Source organism: Macrotis lagotis, chromosome 5, assembly GCF_037893015.1.
Source record: "Macrotis lagotis isolate mMagLag1 chromosome 5, bilby.v1.9.chrom.fasta, whole genome shotgun sequence".
NCBI lineage: Eukaryota > Metazoa > Chordata > Mammalia > Peramelemorphia > Peramelidae > Macrotis > Macrotis lagotis.
Genome location: NC_133662.1, coordinates 211,108,515 through 211,129,493, shown reverse-complemented (window position 1 = coordinate 211,129,493; position 20,979 = coordinate 211,108,515). Strand labels below are relative to the sequence as shown.

The following is a 20,979-nucleotide window of genomic DNA, read 5'->3' as shown; positions in this document are numbered from 1 at the left end:
GTTTTGTAGTTACAATTCTGTGAGATCCTTCAAAACAGGTAGAGTGTTTTTGTCTTTCTTTGTAGCCCTAGAAGTTAGCACTTACTAATGCTTATTGACTTGCCTCAGCTGAACAAAGGCCATGTATATAGAGAGAAGAGAATGGAGGGAGGCTATATTGTGAGGCTGGAAATGATGAGAAGTAGTAACCTATTTGATATATGGGATGAAGGAAAGTGAGAAATCAAGGATGATATTCACTTGTGACTCTGAATGACTAGAAGGATTTTGGTGACTTCTGCAGAAAAAGGGTAGCTAGATGTTACCACAGTGGATAGAGTGTTGAGCCTAGAGTCAGGAAGGCATCTTGCTGAGTTCTAATCTGACCTCAGTCACTTACTTAGCTGTGTGACCCTGAGCAAGTCACTTAACCCTGTTTGCCTCAGTTTCTTCAACTCTAAAATGAAATGAAGATGAAAAATGACAAATCTTTGTCCAAAAAAACTCCAGGTGAAGAGTCAGGCAGGTCTGTAACAACTGGCCAACAGAAAAAGGGAAGTTCTAAATGGAGGTGAACTTTTGGGCAAAGATATTTTAAGGGACAACAATTAGGTCATTTTAGCTAGATCATGGAATGCATAAGGGGGTGCATTGTTTCATCATCTTGGAAAGCTAAACTGGAGCCAGATTGTGAAGGGCCTTAGATCCCAAACAGAAGTTTGTATTTTTTTCCCTTGAAGCAATTAAGAGCAATGAATAAAACATCTTATACAAAGAAGTTATACAGTTTGATCTGAGTTTTGGAAATATCAGTTTTACTATTATATGGACAACTGCAACTATTGCAATACTCCACATTAGAGACAGTGATGACTTAAACTAGGATCATCTCTAGGATGGGAGATAAGGGGAAGGAGGGAAGAAGAAATAAAAAGAAATTTAAATGATAACTTTATTATTTATTTAAAAGGAATAGCAAGTTGTACATAATGTGTTTGCAATTTCATGTCCAATCATCTTTTTATTATACTGTTATGAAAATGCTTGTTTTATTACATACATTAATAGTATAATAAAATAAAATAAATTTGTAGTTAAAAAACACTAATATCAATTTAACAGGTATCCATGAAAAGCCTACCATGTAGGTAACAACCACAACAGGCACTAGAAATGCAAAATCAAAATTACATTCAACACAGATAAACATTAGTTAAGCTAATATTATTATGCAAAGGAACTCTTGAGAATGAACAACTGAAGGTTTGCTCTTCATGGAGTTGAAACAGACTTGGGTACCATCTCTAAAAGTAAGGTCTGGGTTTTTCTTTTGATTATTTGTGATTGGTCTCAGAGCAGCTGGACAGAAAGAAAAAGGCCCTGTTTTATAGACTTCCCAGAAGAGTATTTCAAAAGAGCTCGGGGATGTTAGCATCTCAAGGAACTGTGATTTCACTGGTGTGGGAACATTCTCTAGAATACAGATCTTAACTTATTGAGATGACTTAGCAAATATCAATCTATTGACATTACTTAGCAAATAAATCCTTGGGCATTGCCTATGACTCTGAGAGGTTAGAAAGTGCTTTCAACAGGGATCAGAGCCCTAGTTTTTAATCTCTCTCTCTCTCTTTTATACCTATAGCAGGCATGCCGAGTCTACTTTTGATGAAAACACTTTAAAAAATGAGCAAAGCAATTTTGTGACTTCACCAGAGTTTTTTCTCTGCAAGGGGAAATCTGAATACGTGTTATGGGAGTCTATCTTGGGTGCTCTCTGTACTGTGTGCAATTATGTTCAGCTCCTGGGTGAATTATGAGCTGGACACTTAATTATGTAAAAAATATTGCAAGACTGTAGCTGTCAAATCCCCAAGAGTGTAATTATTGTCTGTCTTGGCAGAATGTGGGGCTTTTAATCTGTAAATAAGCAATTCCATGTTGAGGACCTGCATGCAGAGCAAGCCTGTGTAGTAAAGACCTCTCATGAATTTTTAAAACGTGAAAACAGTCCCTGTATATACTTTTATTGGCTGCCTGACTGCTATAGTGTTTATTAGCACTCCTCCCACATGGCTTTCATTACCATTACTGGCATTTGTTCCAGTAGGATCTCTGGAAGAAGCATTATTCAAAGTGTTTGTGTGTGTTTGTGTTTGTGTGTGTGTGTGTGTGTGTGTGTGTGTGTGTGTGTGTGTGTGTGTGTGTGTTGGGGGAATGGAAGGATAAGCAGGCTAAAGGCCTTTTCAAAACCTGTTTATAAAAAGAAAAAATGCCCATTATCTTCCTAAAAAGATAACTCCCTGCTTGCTTACTAGAAATGACCAAATTCTTTCAGGATGCTACAATTCTAGCTGTTAGAAAATTTGGTGTTTACTTTCAAAAAGTAGACTGATGTGTCACTCATTGGTTCATATAGGCTCATGATCCAGAAATGAATTCTGACTCCACCATTGTGTGAATTGGCAAAAAGGAAAAACTGAATGGAGGCACATATTCATAATGAATATAATGTACACTAACAACTATTCTTTATTCCTCTTCTCCAGTTTCTCTGCTTGAAGAACATAAGAACATTCCTAACGGCTTGTTGTGAGACATTTGGAATGAGGAAAAGTGAACTCTTCGAGGCTTTTGATTTGTTTGATGTTCGAGATTTTGGAAAGGTAATTGAAATTAACTTTTTAGACACATTTTAGGAATGATTATTAAACCTGTCGATTACATTTTTACAATTTCACAGAATTATGGCAAATATTACAACTGTGGTCAGGACTATTCTCGTGAAGAGCAGTGAAGGTGGCTCCATTTTTGTTAAATTCAGTTTTTTGCATTTCATTGGTTTTATTCTGGCTAGGTGAGGAGGTTCCAAGGGAGAAGGAAAACATTATCTCCAAGTCCAGTGATATTGTATTGCTTCAAGTTGAACCGTATGAATCCTGTGGGGAAAAAAAAGTTGTCTGTTGATCATTCTAGTTAAAGAAATATTTTATTTATTTGTTTGTTTGTTTGTTTGTTTGTTTATCCATAATGCTTTTAAGCATTACTTTAACGATGAATCCATGGGTTTCACTATACAGGTGAAAAGGTGAAAAAAAATCACTGTTCTAGAACCTTCCCATCTGAAGTTACTATTTATTTCCTCAGTTTGTAGTAAATATATACACCTTAGTATGTGCCTCTTTTCTCTTTCATTAGAATGTAATCTCCTTGAAGCCAGAGACTGTTTTTCCTTTTTTTTATGACTTAAGGTCTTTGTGTATACTTGAAACAAAGTAAGAGTTTAACCATAAATGTTTGTTGATTGATTGGAGGAAGAAATTGCATTGTTGGCTGTGGAGTCAGAGGACTTGCCTCTGGTGGATACTACTTGTGTGACCTTAGGCAGGTCAGTTAACCTCCTTAGGTCTCAAATATAAAATGAGAAAGTTGGATTATTTATCATCTGAGGTTCTTTATTCCCATAGATCTATAGGAGATCTTTGATTGATCTAATCTCAATAATGTTTCTTGGGAGAATTAGCACAATCATTTAATAATTTCCTTTGAGATATAGTTGAAATCATCCAAAAGTTGTAATCATTCATAACTGAGTTAGTTGGCTTATAAGTAAATCTGATTTATTTATTTATTTTTATTTTTATTTTATTTTATTTGGTTTTTGCAAGGCAGTGGGGTCAAGTGACTTGCCCAAGGTCACACAGGTAATTATTAAGTGTCTGAGGATGGATTTGAACTCAGATCCTCCTGACTCCAGGGCTGGTGCTCTATCCACTGTGCCACCTAGCTGCCCCCTCTAATTAGATCTTTTACATGAATATTAATTAGCCAGGAATGAATAATAGTTATACTGATGAGCATTTATATGAAATATAAATTGTTTAATTCACATAATTTACATAAAATTTAAATTTATTTATATAAATTAAATTTACTTAGTTTATAATTTACATAAAATATAAATTTATTTATATAAATTAAATTTACTTAGTTTATAATTTACATAAAATATAAATATCTTGTTCAATGATATATGTTGTCCTGACTACATGAAGACAGCCTGTTCTAGAATTCAATAAGCATTTAAATTCCTATTCAGTTGACCATGGAGATAAAAAGGCAATAAGAAAGTAGCCATATTGCTAAAGAAGATACTAAAGAAGAAGTGTTAATCCAGCACACCCTTGGATAGGACCCATCTTCACTTCCTTCAATTGATTCATCATTTAACCACTATGATTATTCCATGGTCCCCATTCTGTAGACCATTGTCCTAAAGAAATATATGAATTTTTCCTCTGATAGTGTAGTTTAAATTGAAGTGTTTCCAATACTTCTTCCTTATAGACAGAGAGCAGTGCCACATTATATGCCTGACCTTTAAATTTTCAAAAGGCTTTTACTTTTGTGACTTAATCTTAGTTATTTGGGGATATGAATTTTCCTTTTGAGAAATTATTTGCTCTTGATGGGAATTAGATCCATACTTTGACTTTGTTAGCATCATACAAATTAAACTAATGTCTCCCTTCTTAAATTGTAAGCTCCTTGAGGACAGGAGCTGACACATATTTAAACAATATTTATTGAGTGAAGGAATAAATTAATTGATCCAAGTAGTCAGATACTAGTGTGGCCTATATAATGAGAATTTGGGTCAATTCAATCATGGACCTTCCATATAATTAATTTAACCAAGAAATAGACATTTGAGTAAAGATAGTCTATATTCAGTCATTGTATTACACATTCTGGATTGTTAAATATGAGCATTGATTAATTGTGACTCATTTTAGGGGCATATTTGTACTTCACATTATTTATGGGTATTTTATCAAAAACTTGCATTTAGCAATGCATTAGTCAATACTCTGTATCTGATTTATCGTATAAATCAAGACTCTTTGGAGTATTCTCCATGCTGTGGTAAAACAGGCTCAGTTCTTGATCCTGTTTTTTCCAGAAAGCAGTTTGGAGCTAAATCCCAACCTAATTTATAACCCAATGATGTCCCACAAAAAAGAAAAGGACTGATATATACAAAAATATTTCTATCATCTCTTTTCATGGTAGCAAAAAAACTGGAAACCAAAGGAATACTTACCAATTGGAGAGTGGCTCAATAAATTATGATATACAAAGGTAATGGAATATTATTGTACCTTAAGAAAGGACAAAATGCTCAACTACAGGAGAGAATGCTCAGACTTTATTAATTAATAAATACAGAGTGAAGTGAGCAGAACTAAGAGAACAATGTATAAAATGATAAAGATATTATGAAAAAATACAACTTTGAACATCTGTAGAACTCTAATTCATGCAATGAAAAGCCATTATTCCTGAAAGATCAGAAGCAAGCCAGCTACCCAGAGAGGACACAGATTTAAAATGGAGAATGAGAGACCATTTGAATATGAACGATGTGAGAATTTCTTTTATTTTACTATGCCTATTTGTTATGAAGAGCAAATGAGAGGGGAAGAAAATAAATGTTAATTAGGGAAAATAAAAAATGCATAAATAAGATAAAATAAAATAAAAACAAACAAAACATTCTAGCACATAAATCTAGCAAACCTGGCTGACCCTATTGGATAACTCTGTGACCTTAGGCAAGATCACTTTTATTTTCTGGGTCTCTCTTTCTTCATCTGTAAAATGAACAAAGTAGATTACCTTTTTAAGATCAGGTCTTAAGATTTGTGGGTTTGCACAAATTTATTCCTCTATTAGGTGGTAGATTCTTGGAGAGCAGGTGCTGCCTTGCTTCTATGTTTCTAGAGCTATGTATAATAATTTGCATATACATAATAAATAATTTTTATTCATTTATTTAAGTTGAGTTCTGCTATCTCATAAATGCATTCCTTGCCCTGTCCCTCTCCCTCAAATTTTCTAAGATTCCTAGGGAGGAAAGGATTACAACCCATAGCCCTCTCACTCTGATCTCAGTACTGGGAAAATGAAGGAGAGTTTCTCCAAAATTGAGCATCTTTGTCAGATATTCAGTTTAAAAGTGTTACTGAATTCTCTGAAGTAAGGAAGACCTAGGTTCAAATTCTGTCTTTTATTTTAGGAGTCACTTCACCTCCAAGAGACTCAGTTTCTTCTTTTGTGAAATGAATGTAGACTTGATGTCCTCTGAGTTTCAAGATTCAGTTCTATGAGCCTATGATCCTGTAAGAATTCCTTCATTTGACTTCAACAAAACTAAGGGTAGCAGAATATAGATATTGAAATGTAAAGAGGAATGCCTTCAGCCACAAAATCAGCAGTTACACCTTAGAAAGCATCTGGGGCTTTACTAGGTCAATATTATTAGATGATAGCTAAATAAACAATAAATTTGCCTGTAAGTCACAGAGTGCATTCATATTTTTGAATTTAGTAGTTCATCTGAGTAAGGATCTAAAATTAGTCTGGGAAGTATAACTAGCTGAATCAGGATTAATCAGCAAAATCCAAGAAAGAGTTTTTGGGTGAGGAAACTGCCCCAGAATTAAGAATTATCTAAGAAGAAGCTATACCTCTTCCATATCTTTAAATCTTAAATCTAAGTCTTTGAAAAAGTCAGAGGCTTCTACCAGTCCTTTACTGTGAATCAGAGTGACTTGTCTGAAAAGAACATTATATTACAAAAACTGAAAATGGTTCAGTACTAACTAGGCAAGCTAGTGCCTGAAAGTGGGGAAAGACTTTAGTTTGCTATCAAAAAGTACAAGTCTTGACTCATCCAACATAGATGGAATGAGAAGAGGATAGAGACTGAATAATCTGCACACACAAATGCAGAAGTCATTGATCAGTGGCAGAACAATCTGTTTGCCTTTGTCCATCCCGTCTGACAGCATCTATTTAGCAGTCAAGAATCCTGGCTGACCCTATTGGGTAATAGCAGACCAGTGACCCCACACTCTTTGTGACTGAGTCCAGTCATAGCTAAGCCCAGGGAGGAGCCTGTTCATTCATTGAGCAATGTGCTTGACCTAGTCTAGCAGTAGCTTGACCTCTGCTGCCAAGATGACATATCCTAAGTGGAGTAAGTTCAGTCAAGTCTACCCCTGAACCCCCCAAAACAATCCTGTGACTGACAAGAGAATCAGAGTAATTCATCCTTGACTGATATCATACCTTAGAGGGAATGCCATGAAGACTACACAGAAGAAAAAAATGGTAATAGAGATCCTGAAGTTCTGGAGCTGTGAGTTGCTTTGGCCAAGGATATTTTCTAAATGTGGGTCCCACTATTACTGTATTCAGTTTGATACCTCCTTCACCACTCCCCAGTTCTCCCTTGTGGGTAAATACATTATAACTATTGTTTGTACTATACTATTTGAATAAATATATTTGCTAAAGCATTGAGTCTACTAAGTTGAATATTAAGAGGAAGCACAGTGGTGGGGCTTATGAGCTTGATGATTAAGGTGACACCCCTAAGGTTACTCCCTAGGAGGCTGAAACTAGTAGCAGCCACTCCTCTAAGGACCCACTCTTTTTGAACCAGTTGGGAGAATGAGCCCAGAGGAGCTCAACCAGAGGAGTGAGCCTAGAGGATCCAGGGAACATCAACTCTATGACCTAGTTTTTAATATTTACTCTAGTGATCTGAGATATTTTCTGCATGAGGGTGTCCTCCATTGTTATAGCTCATGTCTCTTTTCTGACTTAGTAAATTCTCATCAAGAATTCCTATGCCTGAAAAATTGTTTATCCTGGTGCTCATCTTGCAATGAATCTCTCTTGACTTAGAGATAATGGACTAAGAATGGAAGGGAAGGAAAGGGAGGGGAAAGGAAGGGGAAGTAAGGGGAAGGGGAAAAGCACCTTTATTGAGTACCTACCATATGCTAGTCACTCTGCTAAGCACTTACAAATATTTTCTCATTTCATTTATTTCACTTTGAAATAAATGACTGAGGGTTTCTTAGTTGCACAGCATTGGACAATGCCCTACCCCAGATCACATAGTGCCATAAGGAGTTGTTGGAGTAGTTATAATTCAACTTAAAATGGTCATTTTCAAGGTGTATTGTTATCTGTAGTTTCATGAGGAATTTATTGTGGTTTTGTCCAACAAATATAAAAAAATGACATTTTCCATTTCTAAAAATAAAGAACTTAGTGAATCATTAATCAGGCATTAGGTTTTCATTCCCATTTAAAAAAATAAAAGATTATTGTTCTGGTTAGGAGTTACAGAAATGTTTTGAAAGACCCGGCTTCCTTCTAGTGAAATGCCACTGAGAACCAGAGTGCTTTTACATTGGGATGAAACCAGGGAAATGAAGATTATAAAGAAGAGTTTTTAAAAAAAATAGATGAAAGAATCAGAAGGGAAAATGAGCCAATAGGGCAGTTTTGTTATTACCTTGTTAGGTTTAATGTAAACTCATTTCAAATAAACTATGTAATAGTAATCCTCTTTTTTGTTCTTTGTCTATTATATTGTTTGTGGTTTTGATGGTTCTTAAGACTATAATAATGATAATCATAACAATAATAGCAAGAAGGAAATACAGGCATGTTTTCAGGACTAGAGGAAGAAAAATGCTTACTAATTCAGCAGTGAGTTAATATAGTGTTGGTGGGATTTCTCTGCATCTGCTTCTTACAGAATGGGTTCTCCTGACAAATTCTCTTTGTTCTGATGAGTAAATGAATGAAAATGTATTTTTTTTTTGCTCAGGGAAATTATAGGAATGGGAAGTAGAAAAATATGACAATCCTTTGACATCAACTATGCAGAAACAGCAGTAGTGTTTATTTCATGACATACGGTTCCCAAAGCAAGAAATGGAAAGAGGGTAGGTAGGTAGTAGGGAGAAAGAGAAGGCTTCTAGTGGGCCAACTATCACAACAATAATGGTGATAATAATGATTAGCATTTATGTATCACTTCAAGGTTTACAAAGTACTTTACAGATGTTATCTCACTTGACTTTCTCCACCTTCAGAAGTTAGTACTATTCTTATCCTTTCTTTTTTTTAGTTTTTACAAGACAGTGAGTAGGGTTAAGTGACTTGTCCAAGGTCACATAGCTAGGTAATTATTATGTGTCTGAGACTGGATTTTGACTCAGGTCCTCCTGACTCCAAGGCTGGTACTCTATCCACTGTGCCACCTAGCTGCCCCTCTTCTTATTTTTACAGATGAGAAAACTGAGGCAAACAAAGGTAGTTACTTAAGTGTTTGAGGATGGATTTGAACCCAGGCTTTCTTGCCTCTAGGTCCAGCATGCTATCCATTGTGCCACATTTCAGTTTATAACATAACAAAACACATACTTTATTATAAAGTGATAAATTTTCAGGCAGAAGACCCAAGTTTGAATCGTGGCTTTATGTATTTGTGTGTATCTTATCTAATTTCACCCTTTTGGACTTCAACTTTCTCATCCATAAAATGCAGGGGTTTGGATTAGATAACTTCTATTCAGGGGTATGCTTGAGGCAGTTGTTAAATTTTCAGTGTGAGCAGTTAAACCTCAGACATCAGTAAAACTTACAAATCAGAGCTTGATTTAATGCTTGACTGACTGTCTAAGCTCAAGAAAGTGATGGAAAAAATGTTAATAAAGCAGGTTAAACTTAAAAGTATCGTATGTTCAATTTTGTTTTTTAGATCTAATTGTTAAACATTTATCATCAAACCGCCTCCATTTTAGTAATAAACATATGCTCCCACAGAAATAGATGTTTAATTATAAAGGCAGTAAATTGTTCCTTAATATGTGAAATTGTTACAGATCATATAGATTATTTTGGTAGGAGACTGGAGGATGGAGCAGAACCTAGGACCGTGGTATTCAATAATAAATGTGACCAAGAATGGTCAATATTTTAAAATTATCTGTCTTTTGTTTTGTTTGTGCTTGGAATAGTGTGAGGAGGTTGCTGTCACACATATGTCTGTGGCCCAGAGAATAAATCAGTGGGGGAGCTACAGAATTTATTTGAACACCCTGGAAGCTGCTGGTGAGAGTTCATTTATGTGATTGGAGGTTTCAGCAGAAAAGAGTTTGTACAGATGAAAAATAAATCAGAGGGAAAAGCAGTCTGGCTATTGGGAATCTGAATTCTGATGGTTTAGTCAAGCTCGTTTATTTTCTTCTTCAATTCAAGGTTCTTGCCATTTCTTCTCTATCTAGTAGAAAATGAAAATGATCCAGGATTTCAGCTAGTATCCATTGCTTTCCATGCCAAAATGAACAATATCTGCATTTTTTCCTCTCTCTCTGAACTATACCACACAAATAAGAGAAACGAACTTCTGATATAAGTAGACCTGTCCAAGAATAAAATCTTAGAAGGTAATGTATATTAGAACACACTTATCACTTCCATATCATGGCTTTCCCCATCATAGCTTCAGTATATTAGGGGTCAGTATAAGAAATTAAATGGGTAGGGGGTGGCTAGGTGGTGCAGTGGATAGAGCACTGGCTCTGGAGTCAGGAATATCTGAATTCAAATCCGGCCTCAGACATTTAATAGTTAACTAGCTGTGTGGCCTTGGGCAAGCCACTTAACCCTGTTTGCCTTGAAAAAAAAAGAAATTAAATGGGAATTTTTTTCAGACTTATGAAAGTAACAGGTGAGACAATGACTAGCCGAAGATATAGAAAAAGTTTAGAAACTTAGAAAGGTATAAAATATGTGTATGGTCTTATATAATATGAATATGTTTTATCTTTTAATATCATCATAATTCAGCCTTCTCTGATTTGAAGGAAGGGGACAGAAATTTTATACAGATTTTCCAAGACTGTGGGGGTGGAGGGGATGTGGAAGGGGCTAACTGTACATTAAGAGGTCCCTTTGTTGGTACCCACAGTCACAATCAGACACACTGTAATTTGTCTCAGACATAAAGATGTCATTTTGGTCTTCTTCAATAATGAAGGACAAGAACCAACCCATCATATCCAAGTATCATTGAGTGCTAAGAACTGGACTAGATAGCATGGTAACAAAGACAAAGGGTGAAACAATCCTTACTCCCAAGAAACTTCAATGGTTTTGTCTTTTCCTGACCAAACGATTTTGTCATCTGGATGCTAGCTTCTCTGAACTTAGCTAGGTCCATCCTCCAAAGGTGTTCTTTTACTGGGATCACGCTCCAAATCTTGCCAAAAGTCTGTGCTTCTGATAGAACATGGGGATACTTTCTTGGTAAGAAAAGACATTGGGACAGAATCAAAATGGAGGAGTAAAGGCACACATGAAAAAACATTTGAATTGAATTGAGTAGTAGGGAATCATTATATACAGTGTTCTAAAATAGTGCAATGTGCAGATTTAATGGTTTAAATAGGTTTTATAACTAAATAAGGCATGAAAGAAAGTTTCTAATTATAAATATGAGATTTTCCAAATGACAGTGAAATTTCAAGAAACATCCCAAGACTTTTGGAACTCTCTGTATTTGTAATTGGACGTTTTTGCATATTTTATTTAGGATTTTTCATAATATACACATAAGATACATATATGCAAAAATATAATAATTAGAAGCAATGTAATACCATAGATAGAAGTCTGGCCTTGAAGTCAAGAAGACTCTAAGTCCAGATTCTTCTTTTGATATATACTAACTGTGGGACATTGAACAAATCCTTTAGTCTCTCAATGCCTTTGCCAGCTCTTTTAGACTTTAAAATACAAAAAAAGATTATTCCTCTGCTTCCAAACCAAATTGGCATTTCCTCGTGCACAGATGAAATCACAGATTTGGATCTAGGTATACATATACATATGAACATATGAACATATAGCTCCTTCATATGCCATTTTATACTACTTTCATTTGAACCTTGCAAAAAATCTTATAACCTTAACATGAAAGGAAAAATCTTCCTATTAGTTCTATCCAAAAATGGAATGGCTTCCTTAAGAGGTAGTGAGTTTCTGCTAACTAGAAGTCATTCAGCAATGTTGAGTGATCATATGCCCAAACAATTTGGAAAAGTGATTCTTTTTTTCATTTGGTGGTTGAACTACATGACCTCTTAAGGTCATTTCTAATCTCTGTCATTCTATGATTCTAGGTGATGTCATATATGGTGGTATTTTCCTGTTTTAATTCATGGGGAAACTGAACCATGAAGATTTTCCCAAAGCTGTGTATGTAGTTGATAGCAGGGCCAGGCCTTGAACTTTTTGACTTACAACCTCTGCTATTACCCTGATGCCTCATAGACTCATCTGCCTCTTTTGTTTTGTCTTTAAGACACTATTTTCCAAATGAACTTGCCTTATACCCGCTTCAAATTTAGGCAGAAGGCCTTCTGGTAGAAGCAGTTCACAGAACTGAAGAGCAAAAGTGATTTGTCCCTTTACTTCTGCAAAATGGAGGACAACTGTCTATCACTTTAAGCTACTACATGTTGTACAAATTTTGACTAGAACCACGTGATTCATTTTTCTGTGTGCAAATACTGGCTTTTTTTTTTTCTTTTTCCCTAGTGCATTGCTTAGAGCTTCCAATATGTTGGTCCAGCTTTGCCCATATGTTCAGCAAGTTTGCAAATTTTCCTTTGGAATCACAGATAGAATAGTCTCTGCTATGAATTGCAGAATGCCTTTCAGAAACATCAAAGTACACAAATAATGTTTGGTTGAAGCAAAGACATAATAATATAAATTGGAGTAATATCATAAATGGTATTCACAAATGGAATTCTGCTCTTTGGCAGCAATATTCCTCTCATATTGTATCATTTACCCAATAGTCATAAGTAGGCTCTATTTATCCATTTGTATACAAAACCAGACTTCAATAGAAATGAATTTGACTCTGAACTCACCAGTTGTAAATGATTCATTAACTTGGTTCAGAGAAGAGGGTGAGGGCAGAACTCAAGAAGGGGAAGAGTTTTAAAATCGAGAATGGGGACCAGCTGTTCTTTATCTCTTCTGAGGTCAGGGTGGGAGGAAATGTGTTAGTTTTAGCTGGAGGCCTTAGGATAAATATAGTCCCATTAGTGAGAGATTTTGTAAAATACTGTAAGAGTTTATAGGGTGAAGTTTTAGTCTTCTATGCAGGTATTCATAAATGGATCAAGTCCCCTATAACCTACAGTTGCTTGAATTTGGTTTTGCTTAGAGGCAAGAATTTCTGCAATTTAACATTAAGTGAATTTTAGTTGACATTTTAATTCAGTTTTCATGGGAACTTAGCTCTAAAACTGGAAGGGAATCTGAAAACACAAATAGTTCAGTGCCTTCATTTTACTGTTTAGGAAACTGAATCTCAGAGGTAAGAGTTTTACCTAGGTCCTCTGATATTAGAATTAGTGCTCTTTCCATTGTTTATAGTTGCATATTTCTGCCTTGTTTCAAACATGAATTAGTGTGGTCTTATAAATAATGCTAATGTTGTCTTTAAATATGTTCTTTTTCAAAAAGCACGTTAAAATAAACTATAGTGCTATTCGCAATGAAGATTTTCACTTTTTGTAGTATATTATAGGATATTGTTACGTGGAATCTATTATGCCAGTGATTGCCATGTGTGCTTAAGTGAACTCTCTATTGTTTTGACCTCATCGTCATTTTTGGACTCTTAACTAGCTTCTTGGAAAAGTTTCCTGCTGAGTTGTCAATGAAATACTTGAAAGACAGAGGCACATGGGAGTTGACTTTAATGAGTCCATTCTGAATGAGTGATAGCAGCTGTTCGGATCAGAACCCTGCTGCTATCCAGAAAAATGAATGGCAATAGTTTCTTCCAGTGGTGTTTTTGTCTGAGTCTAGGGCATCATTTCAGCCACATCCTTATGGAATTCAAATGAGTTTTTTGGCATCATTTTCTAATTTGAAAGATAGTCATCCAGCTGCTATTTCTAGAAGTGACTACGTTGAGTTAACTATAATGATCAATCCAGGACTGAGAAAACAGTCTCATTTAAAGAACAGATAAGTGGAGTGGCTTTTCAAAGAACATCAGCATATGAACTTTGGGGTGATTTCAATTGCATTGGAAAGAAATTATTAGATTGAGTTATATATTACTTTCATGAGTTATTTAATACTCAGTTCATTTCAGCAAAAAAAATCTCTTAAATAGCTACTATGTGTCAACTATAGGGTTATTTAAAATAGGTTCTATCCTCAAGGAGCTTATATTCTACTCATTTAGAATGTATTATTGATTGTAGAGTAATATAATAATGTAGGATATTGAATGCAGAATCTCTCTCAAAAATGAGAAAGAAGCATTACTTTTGGTTATATATATATATATATATATATAGTCAAAGAAATATTTCCAAAGAAGTTGGTATTTCTCCCATTGGACTAATTTTAAACCACTTGGACTTTTAAATCACACTGCATCCTTTATGGAAATTGTGGGATAATAAAGAAGACTGGTAACAATGTTAACTCTACAAGTTGTAAATAATTTAGCCATCATGTAGTTATCTCATTGTTGGAAGTTATTTTCAAATTATTTGCTGCTAGGGACCTAAAGAAATCATCAATGGAAGTAGAGTGGTTCAATGGAAAGTATTGAACTTGAGTTTGGAACAGCTAGCTCTGCCAATCACTCTTGGGTGACCTTGGGCAAATCAATTAATTTCCTCAGTTTCCAAACCTCAAAATAGGTTTGAACTAGTTGACCCCCGCCATCTCTTTTTCCTCTTAATCTGTGAACCTACAATCACCTCGTCTAGATTTTTGAGATCTGCAGCTAGCTCAGAGCTTAAATATCATTAACTCCAAAACATTTGTTAGAATTTTCCACTCTTTCTAGGTCTTGGATGTTAGGGCATTTGGATGATAGAGGACGCACCCTCTAAGTTGGAGGTCTCCAACCTTTTGATTGCAGTTAATCTTTAATATTATTCATCAAGCTGATGGTTACTCTCTGCCATAATTTTTTTCATTTTGTCAGTTCAATGGTTTTCCTTCAGGTTGATACAATATCAAGACAATTCCTTTCCTTCAGAGGATTTTTTTTTTCATTTAGGACACTGCTCCTTTACAGAAATGTCAGGAATCCCTTCCCAAAGTCTTTCTGTCAAGGTTGTATCAGCTCTCAAGATCCCTGGGTCAGTCTACTAGAAATTCCTTTCCAAGTTGATTCCCAGTCAAACATGTCTGAATCTGTTACATTAAGTGAAATGACTACTAGTAGCAAGGTCTTTTTGATAAAGTACAAATCAAACTGGAAGTCTTCTGAGGGTCTATGTTGCTCAATCAAGTTAAATCTCATCTGAATACTGATATTTCATTATCTGTCCCCATTCTGTTAGGAGACCCTCATCCATGTCTTCAAACCAGGCAGTGTGTAGGACTTCACACTGGTGGCACATTATGTTTTCCTCAATATATCTTTTTGTACTGAAGTCAAGAATTGTGTATGTATAGGTTCAGAAATATATACCTATTGATAATACTATTCTTGTCATTGACTATTATGACCTCCCTTATGGAGTAGGTGTGATTTTTCTAGCAATTTCTTTCTTTTCTCTGATAGTAGTATATCTGAAGAAGACTCCCCCCAGAGAATAAGAACAATTTCTTGCAATAGTCATGAAAGCAACTGAAGCAGGTTCTGTGGAATACTTAGAGCTTGGTCAGACATCAAAGTTGCAAAAGTTATCCTTTGGCCATTTCCAATTGTCCTGAATTTTGTCTTTCCACTGGGATTTGATGACTAGATGAGACAGTGAGGATAACAACTTTATGCAATCCTGTCTCACTTAAATTTATTCCATGGTCAAGTCACCACTCTGTAATACAATTGGTCTTCTTCAAAAACAAAGAGCAAAAAACAATAAAACCTCAGTATACCTGATTTATGGACAAATTTATAGGATTATGAATATTGAGCTTGAGAGGACCTTAGAGGACAGAGAGTCCAACCTCCTTATTTTACAGATGAGGAAAACTGAGGCCCAGAAAATTTCAGTGACTTGTCCAGCATCACATGACTATATGTTTGAGACAGAATGGAAACTCAAGTTTTCCTGAAGCCAAATCCAGAGCTCCATCTGCAACCTTATAATTTTTTCCTTTGTATCTACGTACTAGGTATATCTGAAATCTAGTCATTAAAGCATTATTTTACACAGATGCCAAAGTTTTATTTCTTGGCTTGCTCTCAACTTCTACATGATTATGTACTTCCAATGAAACATGGACTTACAGAAGGCCAGAGTTGTAATGGATCTGAAAAGTGATCTTACATACTGAAAATCTCTTCAACATCATTCCTAGCCATGGAGTCTTTGTTCAAAGACCTCCGATGAAGAAGAACTTACTATGTCTCTAGACAACTAAGTTCAACTTTTAGAGAGAGATTGAATGTCCTCTGCAATTCTTTCCTCAATGTATTCCTTCTTTTCCTTCAATCATGAAATGATTTGAAATTTCAAATTTCAAATCAGATTTCAGTTGGCCCTTTTCAGTAAGATTCTTAACATTTGGTCTTTCCAAAATAGTCTTTTATTTGAAATTTTAAGTAATACTGAAAGAAAAATCTTCATTGCTATGTTTCCTGGCATATACTAAAAGCTCCTGAGGACATTTTGTCCAGTTTGAAACTTAATTTTGTCAAATGAATCACATTTTAGATATTAAAAAAGGTAGGCCATGGGAGTCAGTGCATAAAAAAAAGATAGGCTGCTGTTAAGTGGCATCTCTAGCTTTTTTCCCCCAAAGACTGTATTGGCATTGCTCTTCTATCTTTGAAAGAAACAAACTGGGGTGGCTAGGTGGTGTAGTGGATAAAGCACCGGCCTTCGAGTCAGGAGTACCTGGGTTCAAATCTGGTCTCAGACACTTAATAATGACCTAGCTGTGTGGCCTTGGGCAAGCCACTTAACCCCATTTGCCTTGCAAAAACCTAAAAAAAATGAAATAAACAACAGTCATATCTATTCCATCACTTGACACAATAATTTAGAAAATAACTTTACTACAGTTTTTCCTGTCTGTGCAAATGCATTACTTGGAAGTAAATTTTTTCATCCTACTATCTCTAGGATGTACAAATGCACTGTGTCAATTGATGTAACTTGATCCTCCAAAATATTCTTAAATTCTGGTTCCATCTAGTCAACTGTGAAATTTAGGAGAGATTGTTAAAGTGCGACTCTGAGAAGACAGAGAAAGAGGATGAAGGGAATCTCCTTTCTGGAAACAACTTTTAACCTTTACCTTGAGAATGATGGGAATTCTTGAGTAGAGACTATAATTGTTATCTGGAGTGAACTGAATGGTGGGAATATGATGAAAACTGAGAAATCAGCAGTTAGAGTGATGTTTAAAGGTTACTCTGGCTGTGATCTTTCTTATAGCTAAAACATTGTAAATAATCATTTATGTCTTTGTGTTATTCCTAGCCTAGTAACTTTGATGTTTATTTAAGCCTAATAATTAGGGGTGTATATGTGTTTCTGTGTATGGTGTGTGTGTGTGTGTGTGTGTGTGTGTGTGTGTGTGTGTGTGTGTGTGTAGCATCTTATGGGAAAATAGATTTCTCTAGTTTGTTTTGTCAGGATGTCAGGTATGTGTCTAACCTGAACAAGGAAAAATTTAGGACAGCATGATAGTTGTTTTCAAGAGTGGGAAGGAGATTTTCATATATCAGAAGTCTAATTAAAAGTCTAATTCTGCTTTTCCCCCATGTATCAGAGGCAGATCTTGCATCTATATCTTGCTGACTCTAAGACTAGCTCCTCTATCTGCTCTATGCATTCCATACACGGTTATGCCATGCTTTCCCTAATTTGGGGAAGATATGCTTAAATTAACTTCACTTATTGAATGCCTCCACATGTACTTCAAAGGAAAGATTTGGGCATATATTCCTTCCCCACTTCCCTCAGGTAGGGTCTTAGACTACCTATGAGAGGTTCAAAGTATTGCATCCCCATCCAAACAAAATGATCACCCTTGAGCTCCCACCGGTGGGTTAACTTTTTCCTTTAATCAGTCACAGGACATAAATAGCTTACGGCAAAATCATTTAATGAAATAGATGCCCTTCATTTTATAAATTAGCAGATTATTTTCACAGATCATAATGTGAAGCATTCCAAATGAGAACTGAGATGAATTACTAACAAAAATATTTGAATAGGTGCTATATGTAGGGTACTATGCCAACCTGTACACTGCCCTGCAGGAATTTATAGGATAAGAGGGGGATAAAAGTATACAATTGATTGTCCTGAATTGTAAAATGCCCTGAAGGGAGATCAGGGCAAATTGGAACTGGGTCTCACTATCTCAAGTATCATGTTCAATTCTTGTTACCACATTTTGGAAGGTTGATGAATGGAGTGGAGTCAATGTCATAGGAAGATGTTTGGGATGTTTAACCTGAACAAGGAAAGATTTAGGGCAGCCTGATAGTTGTTTTCAAGAGTGGGAAGGGGATTTCATAGGGGAAAGCAGAATTAGACGTTTTCTGCTTGGTGCCAGAGGGCAGAAATAATACAATTTTGGGTTCAACAAAAAGAGACAGTGAGAATCAGAACTACTCAGAAATGGTGTGGGGTCTCCCAGGAAGTAATTTTTTTTACAATTCAAATCAATTTAATACTTCTTTGAAATATTTTTTTGCAAAATTTTATCTCTCATATTGAAATAAGCAAATGACATTTGAAATGCTGTTTTGATGGAAGCATGAAATTGTTTTACTGTTTCTTTGTTGTAGATCTTTCAAGTATCTACCTTAATCTTAAGTTCTTTTGCTAGAAGTTTCAGCTATGCTTTATTGTCTGAATGATAATTCTTCTGAATTTCTGATGAACTTGATGAATAATATTGGTTGAACAAATAATTCAATCAGTTTTCTTTTGTTCCATATTTTCTTCAAAACACCAGGGGTTGGGGCGGCTAGGTGGCACAGTGGATAAAGCACCAGCCCTGGAGTCAGGAGTACCTGGGTTCAAATCCTGTCTTAGACACTTAATAATTACCTAGCTGTGTGGTCTTGGGCAAGCCACTTAACCCCATTTGTCTTGCAAAAACCTAAAAAAAATGGGTTATAATTTATCTGTGGTCTTCAAAGGTAACCATTTGTTGATAATGTTGCTGAGGAAATTTTGCATAAGTTATGAATTAAACCTGATAACTTTTAAGGTATCAAAAAAATTCACAGAATTTCAGATGTTGGAAGTGACTTGGAGGTCATCTTATTCAGTTGTTTTTCAGTTATGTCTAACCCTTCATGACCCCATTTGGGGTTTTCTTGGCAAAGATACTGGAGTGGTTTGACATTTCCTTCTCCAGCTCATTTTACAGATAATGAAACTGGGGTAATCAAGGTTTAGTGACTTGTCTAGGGTTACTCAGCTAGGAAGTGTTTGAGGCTGGATTTGAACTCAGTAAGATGGGAAGTCTACTGCACTACCTAGTGGTCCATGCAACATATACATATCTCTCTCTCTCTCTCGCTCTCTCTCTCTCTGTGTATATATATATATATATATATATATATATATATATATATATATATATATATATATATATATTCCAAATTCCCTTCTGATATATACCCAACAAGTGATCATATATAGATCATATTATATTACTGTTATACATAGACCTATTATAATAGGCATATTAAATCATGTATGGACAAACGCATATTATTTGAAGATCTTCTTTTGAATGTATTACTGGCATTCTGCCATATTTCTTTTGGACCCTCTATAGCAATTTGTTTTATAACAAGAATACAATAGGAATAGGAATATCATTTATGGGATTGAAAAGACTACATAAGAACACAATTGCAAGCTTAGTAAATATTAAATGAATTAAAATTAGATACTTGGGAAAAGAAGAGGAGAAATACTGAAGTGGAGAAGATGGAACTTTGGTTAGATGAACTTCGCGTTAGTAAAGTTTGAGACTAGAATGATCTTTGGAGAATAAGGAGCAAGGGTGGAGTTGAAAAATTGGCCAGGGATCTTGGGGGCTCATATGAAGTTTTCCAGTTTGGCTCTTTGTTCAACTTCCTTCATGTCTTTGAATCACTCTCTTGTGACTTCTTTGACTAATTTCTTCTCTTAACCTATTCTCTACTTCCCTCTGTTTTCTGCTCTCTCTCTCTCTGTCTTCCAAGCTGGCTTGACCTTTCCCTATCCTCACTAACTCCACTTCCTTCCTCTTCTGACTGTCTTCATTGCCATTTGGAATTATTTTAAAGTCTATTTTTGTGATTTAAAGGAAGAATAAGTTTCACTATCTGATTCCACCATTTTTTTCAAATCACAATATTTTATATTGGAATGTTTTTCCCCCAGAAGGTATGACTCACAGATTTTTAAGGAAGAGATTAATCTTTACATTATTTTGCAGGTGCATACCTCTTTCATTATACTTATATCTTAAACTCTTGCCTTCTATCTATTGCATTTACAATTGTCCTTTGCCAATTTACCTCATGGAAACATTGTTCTTTTAGCAAGTGGTGAGGGATTGACTTTGTCCACAGACTTAGAGAGCTATAATTGGACTCTTTCATAATTTTTTGATCTTCCCATTCTGCTGTTAATAAGCATATTATCTCTAGAGAATACAATTCCACAGTTGGCAAATTAAAGCTAAACAACTCTCTGCTGCTAATGACCTTTACTGTGCACTTAATCATATTCTAATTTAAATTATGTCATAGTATATGTGTTTCATTTCCCACTAGATTGTAAACTCCTTGAGGCAAAGCACTGGGTCATTTTTCATCCTGGTTGCCCCCCACTCAGCACAAGAACTTGTTCTGAGTAAATATTTATTGAATTAGATTTTTTTAAGAATGAACCCAAATTCCCATCAGAGCAATTTTCTACAATATTTTTGAATACTCTATGTTGATTTCAGGTGGTGCAGTGGATAGTGCACCAGCCCTGGAGTCAGGAGGACCTGCGTTCAAATCCAGCTTCAAACACTTGACTCTTATTAGCTATGTGATATTGGGCAAGTCATTTAACCCTGATTGCCTCAAATCCAGGGCCATTTCCAATCATCATGATTTAT

The 20,979-nt window shown here is 35.4% G+C and overlaps 1 protein-coding gene across 2 annotated transcripts in view; it reads left to right on the top strand.

Annotated features, from left to right (window-relative positions):
- The window catches only part of VAV3 (vav guanine nucleotide exchange factor 3), a 349,374-nt gene that overhangs the window by 5,818 nt on the left and 322,577 nt on the right, over nt 1-20,979 (top strand). For both annotated transcript variants that reach the window (XM_074188308.1, XM_074188309.1), the window contains exon 2: nt 2,529-2,645. In XM_074188308.1, the coding sequence (XP_074044409.1) occupies nt 2,529-2,645 (117 nt within the window). The remainder of the gene's footprint in view (nt 1-2,528; nt 2,646-20,979) is intronic.